The following is a 20,410-nucleotide window of genomic DNA, read 5'->3' as shown; positions in this document are numbered from 1 at the left end:
TGATCCTCTGTATTGACCCACTCTGATACTTTGCAGCTACTGTACCACACAATGATGTAGACAGACAAGATGCTCTCAGTTTTGCTCTTGTAAAAAGTTGTCAAGATGGGGCCAGTCGCGCTCTTCCCTCCTCAATGTTCTTTAGAGTGCAGTTGCTGCTGTACTTTATGGTGTTGTGGACTCAGGATATGCACACCAAGGAACTTTGTGCTCTCCACCCATTAAGGTGAGACCACATCAGGAATATTGAAAAGGAGTGCAGTGATTGAAGAAGGCTGCTCACCACCACCTTATTATGGGCAATGACAGAGAGACGATAAATGTTAATGATACCCATAATGAAGGAATAAAGATATATTAAAAGATTATGTACAGGTCGAGTCACCCTCCCTAAGGAAGGGTCATACTGGTAAAAGAGATTGGCAGATCACCTCCTAAGAGGTTGGGTTTGCCATATGTTCCAAGTTCAAAGTTGAAATTAGACCATCGAACCCCAAGATTCTTTTTCTGCAGATCAGGCAGAATTTCTAATTACTGGTAACTGTAAACTGTGCTCCGAGAAAGAAAGATATATAAACAAAATTGAATGGACAAATTCAAAGTATAAATATACAGTAATAAATAATGTGAAGTACAAGTCCCTAATAGAGTTTGTTGTTGAAGAGTCTATTGGTGGAGGGGTAAAACCTGATGGTGCGATTCTTGCAACACCTTTACCTCTTTTCTGATGGCAGCAGTAAGAACAGAGCATGTGGATCCTTGATGATGGCTGTTGTTCTCCGATGGCAGCATTCCCTGTAGATGTTCTCAATGGTGGGAAGGGATTTACATACGATAAGCTTCAGGTACCCCCATACCAGGTCATGATCCAGCAGGTCAGCACACTGTCCACCACACATCCATAGAGGTTTACCATGGTTTCTGCTGACATATCAAACCTCCGCAAATTCCTAAGAAAATAGAGGCTCTGGCATTATTTCTTCACACTGATGTTAATATTATGGGTCCCGGACAGGTCCTCCAAGAGAGAAACACCCTGGAATTTAAAGTTGCTGACTCTCTCCACATTTGATCTTCCAATGAAACTGGATCATATACCTCTGGTTTTCTTTTTCCTAATCGACTCCTTGGTCTTGATGACATTGACTGAGACGTTCAAGTTCAATTTTTAGTTCAAGTTTATCTCTAGTTCCTTGTTTATCTCTGGGGAGGAAAGTGCCCCTTGTTTATCTCAGCCAGGCCACAAAATTTCTTTTCTCTTTTTAGATTTTCATGCTCAATCAACACACAAATGAAATGACCACATTTACCTACATTGATTGGCTGTCAAAAACTCGCGGCACAAAAAGGACGACCATCTGTGAGCTGGCTGCTGTGGTCAATGATAACGTGATGATGGAGGACACAACCTATATCGTCAGGGTGAAAACTAGCGATATCTCAGGTTGGTGAGAGCCGGTTTGCTGAGTTTCATCAGCCACAAAATGTTATGCAGTGATGATGAAAACTCATCCAATAACAACACAAAATGTGAATGGGGAAAGGAAATTGTTAGAAGCCAGAAGGAAAAGCTTGAAAATGCTGGCAACTTCCAGGAGGCCGGGCAGCAACTGTGCAAAGAGGACCAGTTACTGTATCAGGGCAATGACTTTTCATCAGCGGAGTTGCGACATATCAAGAAAAAGGAACAGAAGCAGGCCATTTGGCCTGTCGAGTCTGCTCCATGAAACCTCCCTGAGCTAAACTGTTCTCGCAGCTAGTTCCAAGTTCCGGCCTTGTCCCCATATCCCATGATACCCTGACTGATTAGATACCTATCAATTTCCCTTTTAAACTCCCCCAATGATCCGCCTCCATAGCTGCATGTGGCAACGAATTACATAAATCTACTTCCCTCTGGCAAAAGAAATTTCTCCTCATCTCTGTTGCAAATTGGTAATCAGCCAACAGGGGAAATCACCCAACAGGCAATGTTCTACCCAATCTATTATTTTTCCTGTAATTCCATGTGCTCTTATCTTATTAAGCAGCCTCTTATGTGGCACCTTATCGAATGCCTTTTGAAAATCCAAATACACAACATCCACTGCCTCGCCCTTGTCCATCCTACTTGAGGTTTCCTCAAAAAACTCTAATAGGTTGGTCAGACAGAGTAGTTACACCTACTCTGTCCAATCCATTCATTATTCAAAATGTTTCTATGAGATTTCCCCCCCCCACCTCATTCTTCTGTATTCTAATGAATAGAGTCCAAGAGCCGCTAAATGTTCCTCATATGTTAACCTTCTCATTTCTGGAATCATTCTGGTAAACCTCCTCTGTTCCCTCTCCAACCTTGCTATGTCCTTTCTAAGATACAGGGGCCAAAACTGCACACAGAACTCCAAATGAGGTTTCACCAGGGCTCATTAGCACCTCTTTATTCTTATACACAATCCCCTTTGAAACAAATGCCAACGTAGCATTTGCCTTCTTTACCGCCGATCCAACCTGGCAGTCAAGTTTCAGGTTATCTTCCACGAGGATCCCCAAGTCCCTTTGTACTTCTGAGGTTTGAATTTTCTTCCCATCCAAGTAATAATCCGACCATTTATTTCCTTAACCAAAATGCACAACCGTACATTTCTCAACATTACATCTCATCTACCATTTCTTCACCCATTCTCCTAAGCTGTCCAAGTCTCTCTGCAAGCTTTTGATTTCTTCTACACTTCATACTCTACCATCTGTTTTGGTGTCATCTGCAAACTTTGCGACAAAACCATTTAATCCACAATCTAAATCATCAATATACATTGTAAAAAGATGTGGCCCCAACACCAACTCTTACGGAACACCACTAGTAACAGGCAACCAGCCAGAACAGGATCCCTTTATTCCCACCCTTTGCTTCCTGCCTATCAGCCAATGCTCTATGGAAATGTGCTCTCATCTTATTAAGCAGCCTCTTATATGGCACTTTATCGAAGGCCTTTTGAAAATCCAAATACACAACATCCACAGCCTCTCCCTTGTCCATCCTACTTGAGATTTCCTCAAAAAACTCTTAATAGGTTGGTCAGACAGGATCTTTCCTTCATGAAATCATGTTGGCTTGGACCTATCATGTCATACACAGAGGTATTTCATAACCTCATCCTCGAGGATCGACTCCAATAACTTTCCAACTACCAAAGTCAGACTAATAGGCCTATAATTTCCTTTTCTCTGCCTCCCTCCTTTCTTAAATAGCAGAACTACATCTGTGACCTTCCATGCCTGAGTCTATTGATTTCAAGAAAGTCAATTCCAATGCCTCTACAATCTCCAAGGCCACCTCCTTCAGGACCCATGGGTGCACCTCATCCAGACCTGGAGGCTTATCTACTTTTAGACAATTCATCTTACTAAGCACTATCTCTTTTGTAATCTTGACTGTACTTAATTCTACTCCCGGAGACCTTTGAATATCAAGCATATTGCTAATGTCCTCCACAGTGAAGATTGATGCAAAAGATCCATTTCATTCCTCTGACATTTCTGTTACCCTTTATAATTTCTCCAGCATCATTTTCAATCAGCCCTACATCTACCCTTGTCTCTCTTTTACTTTTTATATATTTGAAGAAACTCTTAATATCCTTTTGAATGTTATTTGCCAGTTTCCTTTCATAATTCATCTTTTCTTTCCTAATGACTTTCTTTGTCTTTCTTTCTGTAAGTTTTTAAAAAATTTCCCAGTCCTCTGATTTTCCAGTAATTTTTGTTATCCTGTCTGCCCTCCCTTTTGCTTTTGTTTTAGCTTTAACCTCTCTTGTTAGCCACATCTGCATCATTTTACCATTCATAATTTTCCTTTTCCTTGGAATACATCGATCCAATGGTTTCTTTATTTCCTGTAGAAATATCATCCAATTCCGCTCTGCCATCCCCCTCCATCTAGCTTACTTTTCAGTCAACTTGGGCCAGTTCCTCTCCCATATCACTGTAATTCCCTTTGTTCCACTGAAATATTTGCACACCTGGAAGCTGAACTTTATCATGTTGTGATCGCTACTTCCTACGGGCTCCACAATCTTTAAATCCCTAATCATCTCATATTCACTACACATTTATCTACCAACTTCTTCCACCACCCCATGCAAAGGTTTTTTTTTGGATTACAACTGTATGATGTAACATCATGAATACATCAAGGTGGAGGGAGCAATTTCCTGCATATTACTGCCCTAAATACATACGAGTGTGCCAGAATATTGAAGAGAATCAGAGTATTGAATGCAATGAAACTAAATGCATACAATTAAATATTCATTTACTTAAGATAAATAAGTTAACTATTATGTAAAAAGTAATACTGTGTGTACTGGCAAATAGTTTAATTTCTACAGGTGTGTGTGATCCAAACAAAAAGGAATTAAATGCAATTTCTCAAAATCATATCTTGTTCGTATAAGATCACCCAATCATCGTCAGCTCAGGAAGGGGTGTCCAATTTGCACTTAATTAACATCTGATTCCTTTCACCGATGTTACACTAACTTATTGTCTATCACCCCAGGAGCTGGGACCGATGCCAATGTGTTTCTCATCATCTTTGGAGAGCACGGGGACACTGGCTCCCTGGCATTGAAACAGTCCAACAATTCCAATAAATTTGAGAGGAAAGCCTTGGATGTTTTTAAATTCACAGACATGCTTAGTCTGGGAGACTTGTCCAAAGTCCGAGTATGGCACGACAACAAAGGTAAGTGCAATGCTGAACTTACAACCAAACACCTGATTCTTACCCCAGGAAAATAAGAGTGGGTAACTGAAATTTTCTGAGAAACTTCCTCATGTGAAGGAGATGCTTCATGAAATGCTCACGGTGCATTAAACCTAGGTCCTGCAGCAGCTGATGCACAGGTAAAATTTCAACAAACATCGGGTGAAACATGAAAGTCTGTAGACACTGATTGTAATCAAAATACAGAAATGCTGGATGAACTCAGCCAGTTTTGCAGCATCCATCGGAAGTAAAGAATATTACTCAGGTTGGACTCAGGCATGAAATGTCGATAATATATCTTTATCTCTGATGGTCACTGCAAGACTGCCTGAGTTCCTCCAGCATTTCTGTGTTTTGAGTTCAAGAAACATCCACCTGCTGAGACCAGGTGGTAGCCAGGTCTGGTTAAGGAGTGTGGTGAAACCACTATTGTATATGTAAATGACATAGCCTTTTATGTTTGACCCTGCTCTCACTGGCCGGTTTGTGACTCCTCCCCTTTATCCCCCCCATAAAGACTGTCATGCCACAAGCCTGCTCCCAGTTAGAGAGAGCCAACAACACAAAGGATGTTGTCCATCTCTTGCTAATAAAAGCCTTCAGTTCCAATAACTTAGGTCTTTGCGTAATTGATCGGGCATCAATTTTATTAGCAAGACTTTGCTTCTTCGGAACATGGACATATACTTGAAGCTGGACCACCTAGAAATTGACCCAAGAGAACCCAAAGCAGCTGACAAATTCGTGCTCTGGTGCCGCTGCTTCGATAGATTCCTCGCAGCCTCTGCAGCTGCGATCCAGGACGATGAAGTCAAGCTTCATCTGCTATTTTCATAAATCGGGCACCAAGTCTACTGGATGGTCTGGGACTGCCAGACATATGGAGACACCATGGACACCCTGAAAGATCAGTACAAGGTACAGGTGGACGAAGTCTATGCACGGCATATGTTCTGCTCGCGCAAGCAACAACCCTGGAAAACATTCAATGACTTTGTCAGGGCCCCGCAGAAGCTCGCAAGGGATGGCAATTGCCAGGCTGTGAGTGGAGAAGATTGCACCCAGCTGCTGATCAGAGACGCCTGTGTAGCAGGCATCCGCTCCGATTACGTGAGGCAGAGGCTACTCAAGGAGAAAAGACTGAGCCTACCTCAAACAATCGAACTGGCAAACACTCTGGAAATGGCAATCCACAACGCACTATCGTTTTCCAGCAAGCACGCAGCTACCTCGTGGTGGACGCAGGCACCGGCATCTTGGGAGACAGGATTGCAAACCCCCTCCCTGCCTGAATTGACCTCTGCAGCAGTTAGCGATCACCCAAAGTGCTATCCACGGAAACATTGCCCTGCCAAGGATGCCGTCTGCTCCAACTGCAAGAAAAAGGGACAATTTATAAGAGTCTGTAAGTCTAAGCAAACCCCCAAATCCAGCAGTGCCGCGTGCGAATGGGGGCTGCCATCTTTAATGCCGTCATTTCCGTTGCCACTTCCGGGGACCTGGAATGCCCGCGTGTGTGTGCCACAGAGATCGCTGATTGTGAGGACATCACTTCTGTCTTCTCCTTCTTCCCTTCCGGCAAACGATGACCAGGCCGCATGTGAGCCATGGGGGCCACTATCTTACCAGACTGCCGGTAACCAATGGAACTCCTCAGATGATGAGCTGATGCTGGAATCGGTAACCATGGACCAATGAAGACCACACCAACTCTCCAGAGGCATGATGGACGTTTAGGTAAACAGCCACCCCACTGCTTGCCTATTCGACAGTGAGCATGGTGAGCTTCATTCACCCAAACACTGTACAGCATTACACCCTTAGGGTGCAGCCCGAGAGGCACAGCATCTCCCTAGCCTCCAAATTCCAATCGGCAAAAGTTCATGGCAGTTGTACTGTGACACTGACTATCCAAGGCACGGTTTACCATGACATCAAGCTCCTAGTACTGCCACAGCTCTGACACCCATCTTAGTGGGGTTAGACTTTCAATGAAACTTAAAGAGCGTCACCATGGAGTACGACGGGCCCCACCCTCCCCTCGCGTTCTGTAGTGAACAGTTTGTGGATCGCCCACCCCTCCCTCATCATGTGGCCAACCACCAGCCTCAAACTCATGGGGCCAACAAACAGCCCCAAACCCAATAACCACATCTGATATGCGGACTCTCCATGCTCCAGATTTCACCCATCTTGATCGCTAACCTCACCCTGGACTGTAAGCCCGTCGCCACTAAATGTCAGCGATATAGTGCCGGGGACAGAGCATTTATTAAGTTCAAGGTGAGACACCTTCTTGCTGAGGGGGGTGATAGAGCAGAGTATGAACCCCTGGAGAGCCCAGGTTGTGGTAGTGAAGAGTGGGTAGAAACATAGATTACTCCCAGACCATCAACAGGTTCACCCAGCTAGATGCATACTCCCTGCCCCGCATATCTGACATGGTGAACCAGATCGCTCAATATAGGGTGTTCTCGGCCATAGATCTTAAATCTGCTTATCACCAGCTCCCCATCCACCCATGGATCAGCAGTACTCTGCGTTTGAGGTGGATGGTCGACTGTAGCACCTCCTGAGAGTCCCTTTTGGGGTCACAAATGGGGTATCTATTTTTCAAAGGTAGATGGATCAGATGGTGAACAAACACGGGTTGCGAGCCACTTTCCCATACCTCAATAACATCATTGTCTGCAGCCACGACCAGCAAGACCATGACGAGAACTTCCAAAAATTCCTCCACACTGTGAAATGCCTCAATCTGACGTACAACACAGGGATGTGTGTCTTCAGCACACGTCACCTGGCTATACTAAGCTGCGTTGTAGAGATTGGAGTCATCAGCCCTGACCCTGACTGCATGCGCCCTCCTGTTAGAATTTCCTCCTCTCCACTACTCCAAGGCCCTGTAAAGGTGCCTGGGGTTTTTCTCCTATTTCACCGTGGGTCGCCAGCTCAGGAGGGGCCAGCTCAGGTCTATATTCGGGTCAGCTGATTGACAGGCGGCCAGGTGAAGTCCGCCCCTTAGGTGGTCTTCCTGCAGATACAGAGATTGCTCCCCTTCAGTAGGCTGGTGGTTGCATCACCACACTGGGGAGGCTTAGTTTCCCCCCAAATTCCTTGAGTAAGGAATGTAGGAAACTACCAGAAAGCACCAATGACAGCCTTTCTCCCTTTCCCCCCCCCTCCCCACAACCCCCCACCCCATCACCCTCCCCTCTCCCCACAGGTCCAGCAGCTGGCTGGCACTTGGAATTTATTGAAGTAAAGGATGAAACCATGGAAGAGACGTTCCGATTCCCCTGTGACCGCTGGCTTGCCAAGAGCGAGGGTGACGGCCAGATCATTCGTGAACTCCCCTGTGCCAATAATGATATCTTGGACCTTTCAGAACGCACACGTAAGTTTGATTTACAAACATCATATCTCTGATTAAAAAGCTTTCTGGCCAGGAATAAAATAATTTAATTAATGTGCGGAGGAGAGTAACTTGTGGCCAAAGTTATTTCATCTGGTTCAATTCCCCACATGCGCCAATCTTACAGATCTGGTCCAGGTCATTATGCCTGATCAGTTTCCTATAAATTTATTTAAAGGGGTAAACTTTCTGAATGAATTACTTCAGCTTCAAGTCCATGATTCTATGGAGTTCTTGCATTGTTAAATGTAGGTATAATTTAAGTTGTCACATTATAGTTAGTACAGTGAAAAGGGCGCTTCTGTGAGCAGTCTCACAGGTTATCCCTAATGTTCATGCATCCCTGTAAAGTGCACAATTTAGGGAGTATGCAGTTACAATGAAAAGAAGTGCCAAATAAGGCAGCATGGTAGCACTGTAGGAGCCTGATGGCTGCAGGAAAGATCTGTCTTTAAGGCTGTTGGGTGTGTGCTCTCACAATCTTGAGTCTCCTCCTTGGTGGTAGGAGGGAGAAAAAACTGTGTCCAGGATGTGATGGGTCCTTTAGTATGTTGGCTTCCTGTCCTAGTCAGTGGGAGATGTAGATGGAATCAATGGAGGGAAGTTTATAAGATCCTAAGACAATAAGACATAGGCTGTTCAGCCCATCGAGTCAGCTCCACCATTTCCTCATGAGACGATCCATTTTCCTGCTCAGCCCCACTGCCCGGCCTTCTCCCCATAACCTAATCAAGAGCCTATCCATCTCTGCCTTAAATACACCCAATGACCTGGCCTCCACAGCCACCTGTGGCAACAAATCCCATCGATTTACCATCCTCTGGCTAAAGAAATTCCTCCGCATCTCTGTTCTAAGTGGACTCCCCTCAATCCTGAAGTTATGTTCTTTTGTCCTAAACTTTTCCACCATGGAAGGCTTTAGAGGTAAGAATCATAAAGAGAAATTGGAAAAACTTGGTTGGTTTCTCTAGAGCATAGGAGGCTGAGAGGTAACCTGATAGAATTTTAATTTATATTTAGACATGTAACACATTAACAGGTAGAGTGGATGCAGAGAAGATCTACTAAAATGTTGCCTGGATTTAAGAATCTAGAATGCAAAGAAAGATTGAGTAGACTGGGTCTTTATTTATTAGAGGGTAGAAGGTTGAAGGGAGATTTGATAGAGGTATTTAAAATTATGAGGGAGATTGATAGAGTAGATGTGAATAGGCTCTTCCCCTTGAGGGTAGGTGAGATTGGAACGAGGGGTCATAAGTTAAGGGTTGGGGGCAAAAGTTTAGAAGTAACATGAGAGGAAGCTTCTTCACTCAGAGAGTGGTGGCTGAATGGAATGACCTTCCGGAAATGGTGGTTGCAGCAGGGTCAATGTTGTCATTTAAGAGAAGGTTGGATAAGTGCATGGATGTGAGGGGATTGGAGGGTTATGGACAGGATGCAGGTAGGTGGGACTAGAGGAGATCACTTAAGTCGGTGCGGACTAGAGGGGCCAAGATGGCCTGTTTCCATATGGTTATATATGGTTTACAGGTCCTTCAGGCCCACGAGGCTGTGCAGTCCAAATACCCCAATTAACCTACAACCCCCCCTACATTTTTGAAAAATGGGAGGTAACTGGAAGATCCAGAGGAAACTCATGTAGACATGGGAATAACCTACCAACTCCTTACAGACAGGCCCAGAATGAAGTTGTCAAGTCGAGTTAAGTAACATTTATTTGTCCTTCATGCCATAAACCTTGAAGTGTACAGTGAAAACAAAATAGTGTTTCTCCGGACCATGGAGCTGGATAAATTACCTTAGAAACAATTTTTATAAATAATTTATCACTCATTAAATATCATGTTACATATGCTAGCCCTGTGTCCCCAGAGTTCAGAAGCCTCATGGCTTGGGGGGGGGGGGGGGGGGGGAAGCTGTCTTGTAATCTGGTCATGAGGGCCCAAACGCTTCGATACCTCTTCCCGAATGGCAGGAGGGAGAACATATTGCGGGAGAGGTGTGTGGAGTCCTTCACGATGTTTATGGTCTTCCACAAACAATGGCCATCATGGCTGTGAGAAAGACCCCAATAATCCCCTCAGCAGTCACAAGATCACAAGACCAAGGAACAGAAGGCGGCCACTAGGCCCATCGAGTCTGTTCTGTTAATCTACACTAAGCTACTCTACACTAGTTCCAATTTCCGGCCTTTTCCCCATATCCCTTGATGCCCTCACTAATGAGATACTTGTCTATTTCTTGTTTAAATACTCCCAGTGATCTGGCTTCCACTGCTGTATGCGGCAGTGAGTTCCACAGATCCATGAACCTCTGGCTAAAGAAGTTCTTCCTAATTTCTGTTTAATATGGATAACCTCTAATTTTCAGATTATGACCCCTCGACCTCGATTCACCCACCAAGGGAAACTTACCCGCATCCACCCTATCTAAACATTTCAAAATACGAATGCTCCAAAACTCCAATACTCCAATGAATACAACCCAAGAGCTGCCAAACATTCCTCGTACGTTAGCCCTTGCATTCCGGGAATCATCCAAGTAAATCTCCTCTGCACTCTCTCCAACATCACACCCTTTCTAAGATAGGGGGCCCAAAACTGCACATAGTACTCCAAATGAGGTCTCGCCAGTGCCCCATAGAGCCTCATCAACACCTCTTTACTCTTGTACACTATTCCTCTTTTTTTTTATTAAAATTTTTTATTTTTCACACCATAAATCACAATAGCCATGATATACACTTTTTCTTTTTCACACATTTACAGTGACTTTTTCTCCCCCCCTCCCTCCTCCCAAGCCACCCCGCCACCCCTCCACCCACCCCCCCCTCATCCATTTTAGGTATACAATCTAGGTTGCATTAATTCAGTCAGACAATGTTGTCATTCAACAAAAATACACCAGAAATTCTACAGAATCCATTCTTTTCTTTCCTTCTCCTTCCATCAACTTAGGTAATGTTTGTCCCCGGTAGGTTTTCGCTATTGTATTTAATGTAAGGCTCCCATACTTGTTCGAATATTTCAATATTATTTCTTAAACTATATGTTATTTTTTCTAATGGAATACATTTATTCATTTCTATATACCATTGTTGTATTTTCAAATTATCTTCCAATTTCCAGGTTGACATAATACATTTTTTTGCTACTGCTAGGGCTATCTTAACAAATCTTTTTTGTGCATCCTCCAGATCAATTCCAAATTCTTTGTTTTTTATGTTACTTAGGAGAAAGATCTCTGGATTCTTTGGTATATTGTTTTCTGTTATTTTATTTAATATCTGATTGAGATCATCCCAAAATTTTTCTACTCTCTCACATGTCCAGATTGCATGAATTGTTGTTCCCATTTCTTTTTTACATCGAAAACATCTATGACATACTGTTGGGTCCCATTTATTTAACTTTTGCGGTGTAATGTATAGTCTGTGTAACCAATTATATTGTATCATACGTAGCCTCGTATTTATTGTATTTCTCATCGTTCCAGAACATAATTTCTCCCATGTTTCCTTTTTTATCTTTATATTTAAATCTTGTTCCCATTTTTGTTTAGTTTTACCATTTGTTTCCTCATTCTCCTTTTCTTGCAGTTTAATATACATATTTGTTATAAATCTTTTGATTAACATTGTATCTGTAATCACATATTCAAGGTTACTTCCCTCTGGTAAACTCAGATTGCTTCCTAATTTATCCTTCAAGTAGGATCTCAGTTGGTAATATGCCAGCGCTGTATCTCCAGTTATATTGTACTTATCTCTCATTTGTTCAAAGGATAAGAATCTACTTCCTGAAAAACAATTTTCTATTCTTTTAATCCCTTTTTTTTCCCATTCTCTAAAGGAAAGGTTGTCTATTGTAAAAGGGAGTAGCTTATTTTGCGTCAATATTAGTTTTGGTAATTGATAATTTGTTTTATTTCTTTCTACATGGATCTTCTTCCAAATATTGAGGAGATGATGTAATACTGGAGAAGTTCTATGTTGTACCAATTTTTCGTCCCATTTATATAATATGTGTTCAGGTATCTTTTCCCCTATTTCATCTAATTCTAATCTCGTCCAGTCTGGTTTTTCCCTTGTTTGATAAAAATCTGATAGGTATCTTAATTGTGCGGCTCTATAATAATTTTTAAAGTTTGGTAATTGTTTATACCATTCTGTCAATTTATCTAGTGCTATCCTCGGTTTCCCCCCTCTCCATAAAAATTTCCTTATTATTTTCTTTAACTCTTTGAAGAATTTTTCTGTCAGTTGTATTGGCAGTGCCTGAAATAAGTATAATATCCTTGGAAAAATTTTCATTTTAATTCAGTTTATCCTTCCTATCAGTGTTAGTGGTAGATCTTTCCAATGCTCTAAATCGTCCTGTAATTTTTTCATTAGTGGATTATAATTGAGTTTATATAATTGGCCTAGATTTTTGTTTATTTGTACACCTAGGTATCTTATTGCCTGCATTTGCCATCTGAATGGAGATTCCTTCTTAAATTTTGAGAAATCCGCATTATTCATAGGCATTGCTTCACTTTTATTTACGTTTATCTTGTAACCCGACACTTCTCCATAATCCTTCAATTTCTTATATAATTCTTTTATTGATAGTTCTGGTTCTGTTAAGTACACTATAACATCATCCGCAAATAGACTGATTTTATATTCCCTGTCTTTTATTTTTATTCCTTTTATATTATCATCTATTCTTATCGATTCTGCTAGTGGTTCTATAGCTAGCGCAAACAATAAAGGTGATAATGGGCATCCCTGCCGCGTTGACCTGCTTAAGTTAAATTGCTTTGATACATGTCCATTTACTGTCACTTTCGCTAACGGTCCCTTATATAATGCTTTAATCCAATTAATATACTTCTCCGGTAAACTGAATTTTTGCAATACTTTGAACAAATAATTCCATTCTACTCTGTCGAAGGCCTTCTCTGCGTCTAAAGCAACTGCTACTGCAGGTGCTTTATTTCCTTCTACTGCATGAATTAAGTTAATAAATTTACAAATATTGTCTGTTGTGCGTCTTTTTTTGATAAATCCAGTTTGGTCTAAATTTACCATTTTCGGTACCTGTTCTGCTAATCTGTTTGCTAATAGTTTAGCTATTATCTTATAGTCTGTGTTTAGCAAAGATATTGGTCTATATGATGCTGGTAAGAGTGGATCTTTCCCTTGTTTTAGTATTACTGTAATTATTGCTGTTTTACATGAATCTGGTAAGCTTTGTGTTTCATCAATCTGGTTGATTACATCCAGGAGGGGCGGTATTAATAAGTCTTTAAATGTTTTGTAGAATTCTATTGGAAATCCATCCTCTCCTGGTGTCTTATTATTTGGTAATTTTTTTATTATCTCTTGTATTTCTACTATTCCAAATGGTTCTGTTAATTTATTTTGTTCCTCTATTTGTAGTTTTGGTAGTTCAATTTTAGTCAAAAATTCCTCTATTTTCCCTTCTTTCCCTTCGTTTTCAGTTCGGTATAATTGTTCATAGAATTCTCTAAAGTTTTCCTTAATTTCTTTTGGATTATATGTAATTTGTTTGTCTTTTTTCCTTGATGCCAATACCATTTTCTTAGCTTGTTCTGTCATAAGCTGCCATGCTAGGATTTTGTGCGCTTTTTCCCCTAGTTTATAATATTTCTGTTTTGTCTTCATTATATTCTTCTCTACCTTATATGTTTGTAATGTTTCATATTTTATTTTTTTATCCGCCAATTCTCTTCTTTTAGTTGTATCTTCCTTCATTGCTAATTTTTTTTCTATGTTTACTATTTCCCTTTCCAACTGCTCTGTTTCCTGATTATAGTCCTTCTTCATCTTGGTTACATAGCTTATTATTTGCCCTCTAATGAATGCTTTCATTGCGTCCCATAGTATAAACTTATCTTCCACTGATTTCGTATTTACTTCAAAATACATTTTTAATTGTTTTTCAATAAATTCTCTAAAATCCTGTCTTTTAAGTAGCATGGGGTTTAATCTCCATCTATACATTCTTGGAGGGATGTCCTCTAGCTTTACTGTCAATATTAATGGTGAATGGTCCGATAGTATTCTCGCTTTATATTCTGTTTTTCTTACTCTGTCCTGCATACTAGCTGATAACAAAAATAGGTCTATTCTTGAGTATGTTTTATGTCTAGCCGAGTAGTATGAGTATTCCTTTTCTTTTGGGTTTTGTTTCCTCCATATATCCAAAAGTTTCATTTCTTGCATTGATTTAATTATAAATTTGGCTACTTTGTTCTTCCTGTTAATTATTTTCCCCGTTTTATCCATATTTGGATCCAAATTCAGGTTGAAATCCCCTCCTATTAGTATGTTCCCTTGCGTATTAGCTACCTTCAAAAAGATATCTTGCATAAACTTTTGATCTTCTTCGTTAGGCGAATATACATTAAGTAGATTCCAAAACTCCGAATATATCTGACATTTTATCATAACATATCTCCCTGCTGGATCTATTATTTCCTCTTCTATTTTAAATGGCACATTTTTACTAATTAATATAGCCATTCCTCTTGCTTTTGAATTATATGATGCTGCTGTTACATGTCCTACCCAATCTCTGTTTAATTTCTTGTGCTCCAATTCAGTTAAGTGTGTTTCTTGGACAAATGCTGTATCAATTTTTTCCTTTTTCAGTAAATTTAGTAGTTTCTTCCTTTTAATTTGGTTATGTATTCCATTAATATTTAAAGTCATATAGTTCAGCGTAGCCATTTTATACTTTGTTTATCTTCTCCTTCCGTTTTTCCATCATTACCTTTCCTCCTTTTCCATTTCTGTTTTCTTATTTTCGACTCTTTATAAGACAACATTCCTACAACATCCAACATTTTCCTTATTCTCCTATTTATATCTTCTTTATCCCCAATCTCCCCTTCCCCTCCTGAGTTGTCCTTTATCCCTTGTCGGACAACCATATCTCCCCTCTCCATTTGGGTTTGCGAATTCACTCGCAAGCGTCAACTGATTTTGCAGTGACCGCTATTTCTCCCCACCCAACCCTCCCCAGAAAAGATTTCACTTTTCATATGTAACAAAGGTCACTCTTTTAATTCCCTCCTTATTCTCTCTATTCCATTACCTTCCCTTATTCATTCTTGTCTATACTATCTATATTTTCCTCTAAGTACAGATACCTTCACGTATACACATTTTATCTATTCACTCTTATACCTCTTTACCCGCATACATATCAATCGTTATCATTTTTACTCTCATTACCCGTCTTCATCCCTCAGTCTATTTTTGTAATTGTTCTGCAAATTTTCGTGCTTCTTCTGGGTCCGAGAATAGTCTGTTTTGTTGTCCTGGAATAAATATTTTCAATACCGCTGGATGTTTTAGTATAAATTTATACCCTTTCTTCCATAAAATCGCCTTTGCTGTATTGAACTCTTTTCTCTTCTTTAGGAGGTCAAAACTTATATCTGGATAAATGAAGATTTTTTGCCCTTTATACTCCAGTGGTTTGTTGCCCTCTCTTACTTTTTCCATTGTCTTCTCCAGAACCTTTTCTCTTGTAGTATATCTTAGGAATTTTACTAAAATAGATCTTTGTTTTTGTTGTGGTTGTGGTTTAGAGGCCAATGCTCTATGTGCCCTTTCTATTTCCATTTCTTGCTGTAGTTCTGGACATCCTAGGGTCTTAGGGATCCAATCTTTTATAAACTCCCTCATATTCTTGCCTTCTTCATCTTCCTTAAGGCCCACTATCTTTATGTTATTTCTTCTGTTATAATTTTCCATTATATCTATTTTTTGAGCTAACAGTTCTTGTGTCTCTATCGCTTTTTTATTAGATTCCTCCAATTTCTTTTTTAAGTCTTCTACCTCCATTTCTGCTGCTACTGCCCGCTCTTCCATCTTGTCCATTTTCTTTCCCATTTCTGTTAAGGTCATATCTATTTTATTCATTTTCTCTTCTGTGTTGTTTATTCTTTTTCTTAAATCATTAAATTCCTGTGTTTGCCATTCTTTAAATGACTCCATGTATCCTTTAATAAGAGAAAGTACCTCCTTTATCTTGCCTTTCTTTTCTTCTTCTATTTCCCTGTACTCTTCCTCTTCCTCTTCTTCTTCCTCTGGGTTGGCCATCTGTTGTTTCTTTGTTGCCCTTTTCTTCTCTTCTTTCTTGTTTCCATTGTCTTCTGTGGTCTCTTCTTGCTGCAGGTGTTCTGCAGCTGTCGTTGCCGGCTGTGGAGATCGACTCCCCAGCTGGTCCCCCCTCCCGTCGGTGTGTTTTTTTTCATGCGCGGTTGCGCACTTTTACTCGGCTCAGCGAGCCATTTTTGTAGTCCATTATCTACCGACCTGAGGGAGCGGGTTTCTCTCTCCACAGCGGGCCTCTTCGAACAAGTAAGGCCTTCACCTTCTTCCTCCGTTGTCTTCTCTTCCTCTCTTCTTACCGTTGCTTTCGATTTTTCTTTTTTTGTCGCCATCTTCTTTCCACCTTTATACTCACTTTTCTTTAACTTTTATTTCTGTGCCTTTGTGTTTTCCTTTGTTTTTCCCGACTTTTCTGGAGAGGGCTGGAGTTCACTGTCCGGCCACTACTCCATCACGTGACTCCTCCCTACACTATTCCTCTTGAAATGAATGCTAGGGACTTGCATTCTGAGACGATACAGTTCCTGAACCAGGCAGTGATGCAGTTACCTAGGATGCTCTCAATACATCCCCTGATGAATGTAGTGAGAGTGGAGGATGGGAGCTGAACTTTCCTCAACCTTAGCAGGAAGCAAAGGTATGTTGGACCTTCTTGGCAATGGATCTAGTGTTGTGGACCAGGAGAGATCCTCTGCCAGGTGCACGCCAAGAAATTTGGAGCTCTTGACTATTTTGACAGTGGAACCATCGATGGTCAGCAGAGAGTGCTCCCCCCATGCTCTCCTGAAGTCAACCACCATCTCCTTTGTCTTGTTGGTGTTCAGATGTAGGTTGTTGTCTCTTCACCAGTCCATTAATGATTGCACCTCCTTTCTGTAAGCTGACTCATCGTTCTTGCTGATGAGCCCCATCGCGGTCAGGTCATCAGCGACTATAACCATATAACAATTACAGCACGGAAACAGGTCAATTTGGCCCTTCTAGTCTGCACTGATCCAAGTACCCTCCTCTAATCCCACTTACCAGCACTCTGCCCATATCCCTCCATGCCCCTCCCATCCATATACTTATCCAACTCTTTCTTAAATGACAACATTGACGCTGCCTCCACCACCTTTCACGGAAGCCCATTCCACACAGTAACCACTCTCTGAGTAAAGAAGTTCCCCTTCATGTTACTCCTAAACCTTTGCCCATCAACTCTCAACCCATGACCTCTTGTATCCATCTTGATGACGTGATTAGAACTGTATCTCACTGCACAATCATGGGTCAACGGGGTAAACAGCAGTGGGCTGAGAACACAGTCCTGGGGGCCCCCCTCCCGTGCTCAGTATGATGGTGTTGGACATGCTGTTTTCAATCCGGACTGACTGAGGTCTTCCAGTCAGGAAGTCGAGGATTCAGTTACAGAGAAAGGTGTTTAGGCCTAACAGGTTCAACTTCCTAATCAGTTGCTCACCAGCTTGCTGGCGCTGTAATAGTGTTGCCGCCAAGAAGGTCATAAAACATAGAAGGCATTGGTAATGTAAACACTCAGAATCTTTTTTCACAGGATGAAGACATCACATACTATAGACCATGTATAGGAGAAGTGGAGGGGGGTACTTTTAACCTTGCCTCATAAGACTTGTTTCCCAATCCAGGAAACATCCTGGTAAATCTCCTCTGCACCATAGCTCCACATCCTTCCTATAATGAGCAAACCAGAACTGAACACAATATTCTAAGTGTGGTCTTACCAAGGATTTGTAGAGTTGCCACACATGACCTCTCTACTCCTGAACTCAATCCTCCTTTTAATGAATCTCAGCATCCCATAGGCCTTCTTAACTTGAGGGATCTATGGATTTGAATCCCAAGATCCCATTACATCCTCTTCACACCCATTCTATCCGGGCCTTCAGTATTCGATAGGTTTCAGTGAGGACCCCCTCCCCCTTCTTCATTGACACTTGTAGGAACAGCTCTCATGAGGAAGTAGCAGAGATTTTGTTTGGTTTGAGGATCATGATCAGCTTGGACATGAGCCATAGGAACCCTCCCTGCTGTTCTGTTCTGTGCTCTAATTTACTAACTGTCGGGAAATTGTCAGCTGTCCAACTCAGCAGCACTTTCTTACACATAAAAGTCAAAATAAGGCCATGTTTTAAAGCTCACAGCAGATCAAAGAGAAGTGTTCTGTGAGTAACATTCCATCATTTCCAAAATGTGATGCCCAGCTAATCTTCTTCCCTTCGGCAGGCTACGAAATTCTTGTTGTGACCAGTGATCGAGATAATGCCGAGACAAAGGAGAACGTCTGGGTTATACTTGAAGGGAAGAAAGGGAAATCCAAGGAATTCATGCTGGAAAATTCATCCAAGAAAAAGAAGTTCCTGAGGTAGCGTTCCCAATGCCTTATTTATTTCTCCTTTGAAAAGTTGAAGGTGAATAGAAAGAAAGAGAAGACAACTCTTACATGACCAAAGTTTTACAAGATATATTGCAGAGGATGAAAAAGTAATGAACTTCTTAATACTGAATCATGGGAATCAAATTTGAAATGCGATTAATTAGGTTTACAAGAACCATATGTCCATGCGTTGGCCACTTTAGTATTTAACAGGTGCAGAAAAGAAAAGCTAAGAACATCACCCCAAAATGTTATAGCCTTGTCGCTTCACTCCATCCTGCCCCACCTGGAGAATGATGCCTCATACGCCAGACTGCTGTTCATTGACTTCAGCTCGGTGTTTAATAAGTAAAACACAAAAATCTTTAGACACTATGGTTGAAGTAAAAACACACAATTCTGGAGAAACCCAGCTAATCAAATAGTGTCCTTTATATAACAAAGGTGAAAATACATCAGTGATGTTTCGGGCTTGAGCCCTTCATCAAGGTATGGAAAAATGTCGGTAGGCATCCGAGCAAAAGAGTAGGGGGGAGGTGTGGTTGCAAAGGAAGGAGGTGATTGGCGAAGGGGACAGCAGCGATCAAGGGGAGGAAGGATGGCTGGGTGAAGGGAGGGTGGATAACTGGAAAGGGGAAGGGAAGGACCTCATCCCCCTTTCTCTGGTTACCTCCCCTACCCCCTCCTCTCCTCATCTGATCTCCCCACTCCCATCTACCTTCCTCCACCCCCACCTCCCCCTGACCTCCCCAACCCCCCTCTCCCCACCAACCCCCCCAACCCTTCACCACCTCCCTCCAATCTTCCATCTCCATCCTTTGACCTCCCCAACCCTCTAAATCCCCCCAAAACCTTCCACTACACCGATCTCCACTCTGACCTCTGCTTGGTCTTTACTATCCCATCTCTGAGATGGCACACTCAGTCCTCAGCAGAGGCCTCACCTTCATCCCCCTCTGCCTACACCTCAATGAGTTTTGTGCACGCCATGATACCGAACTCTTCTTCCATCACCTCCACTTCCGGGCTCGCTTCATTGGCCATGACTCTCCACCCCACACCCAAGACCCCATCTCCTGCTTTAAGCTTCCTCTTCCTGGACACCTCGTCCTGACCTACTATCCGCTCTGGACCTTTTAATTCCAACTGCCGATGAGCCATCAACTGTCTCAATTTCACCACCACGCCCCCCCCCCCCTCCACATTCTAATCTTACTTCCTCAGAATGCTCTGCACTCCACTCTCTCTGCATCTCACCATCAAACACACAGTCAAGGGCGGTGCTATTGTAGTCAGGCGCACTGATCTCTACCTTGCTGAGGCCAGACGAGAGCTCTCAGACACCTTCTCCTATCTACCCTTCCCACAGGACCCCACCACCAATGTTCCCTCTAATTCTTAGTAGTCACTGTGTGCAAAAATCTTATGCTGTGAAAATATTTTTTCTGTGACAGAAATTTGTGCGCAATGAATGCTTGAGCAAATGTAAACTTGCATTTGTTTCAAGATAATTTTGGCACAGCCTACAGCCTATCACTAATGGCTAATAAAACTGTATTGGCATGTGAGGTTACATAAGTTAGTGATGTGCATATGTAGTATTTGAAAATCCGACTAACTAGTTAACAGAAACAATTAACTAAGAGATTACTTTCAATATGTATAATTATTAATTACTGTATTATTTTAGGTGACTAACCTTTTGTGTACACATTAATT

At 41.7% G+C, this 20,410-nt stretch overlaps 1 protein-coding gene across 1 annotated transcript in view; it reads left to right on the top strand.

The window, feature by feature from the left end:
- loxhd1a (lipoxygenase homology PLAT domains 1a) overlaps window positions 1-20,410 on the top strand; it is a 221,516-nt gene that overhangs the window by 196,611 nt on the left and 4,495 nt on the right. The window contains exons 42-45 of the mRNA XM_069923807.1: window positions 1,267-1,444; window positions 4,541-4,726; window positions 7,977-8,147; window positions 18,541-18,679. Of these exons, the coding sequence (XP_069779908.1) occupies window positions 1,267-1,444; window positions 4,541-4,726; window positions 7,977-8,147; window positions 18,541-18,679 (674 nt within the window). The remainder of the gene's footprint in view (window positions 1-1,266; window positions 1,445-4,540; window positions 4,727-7,976; window positions 8,148-18,540; window positions 18,680-20,410) is intronic.

Source organism: Narcine bancroftii, chromosome 3 (assembly GCF_036971445.1).
Source record: "Narcine bancroftii isolate sNarBan1 chromosome 3, sNarBan1.hap1, whole genome shotgun sequence".
Lineage (NCBI taxonomy): Eukaryota > Metazoa > Chordata > Chondrichthyes > Torpediniformes > Narcinidae > Narcine > Narcine bancroftii.
Note: the sequence above shows the minus strand (reverse complement) of the source record. Positions and strands in the feature narration are given on the sequence as shown.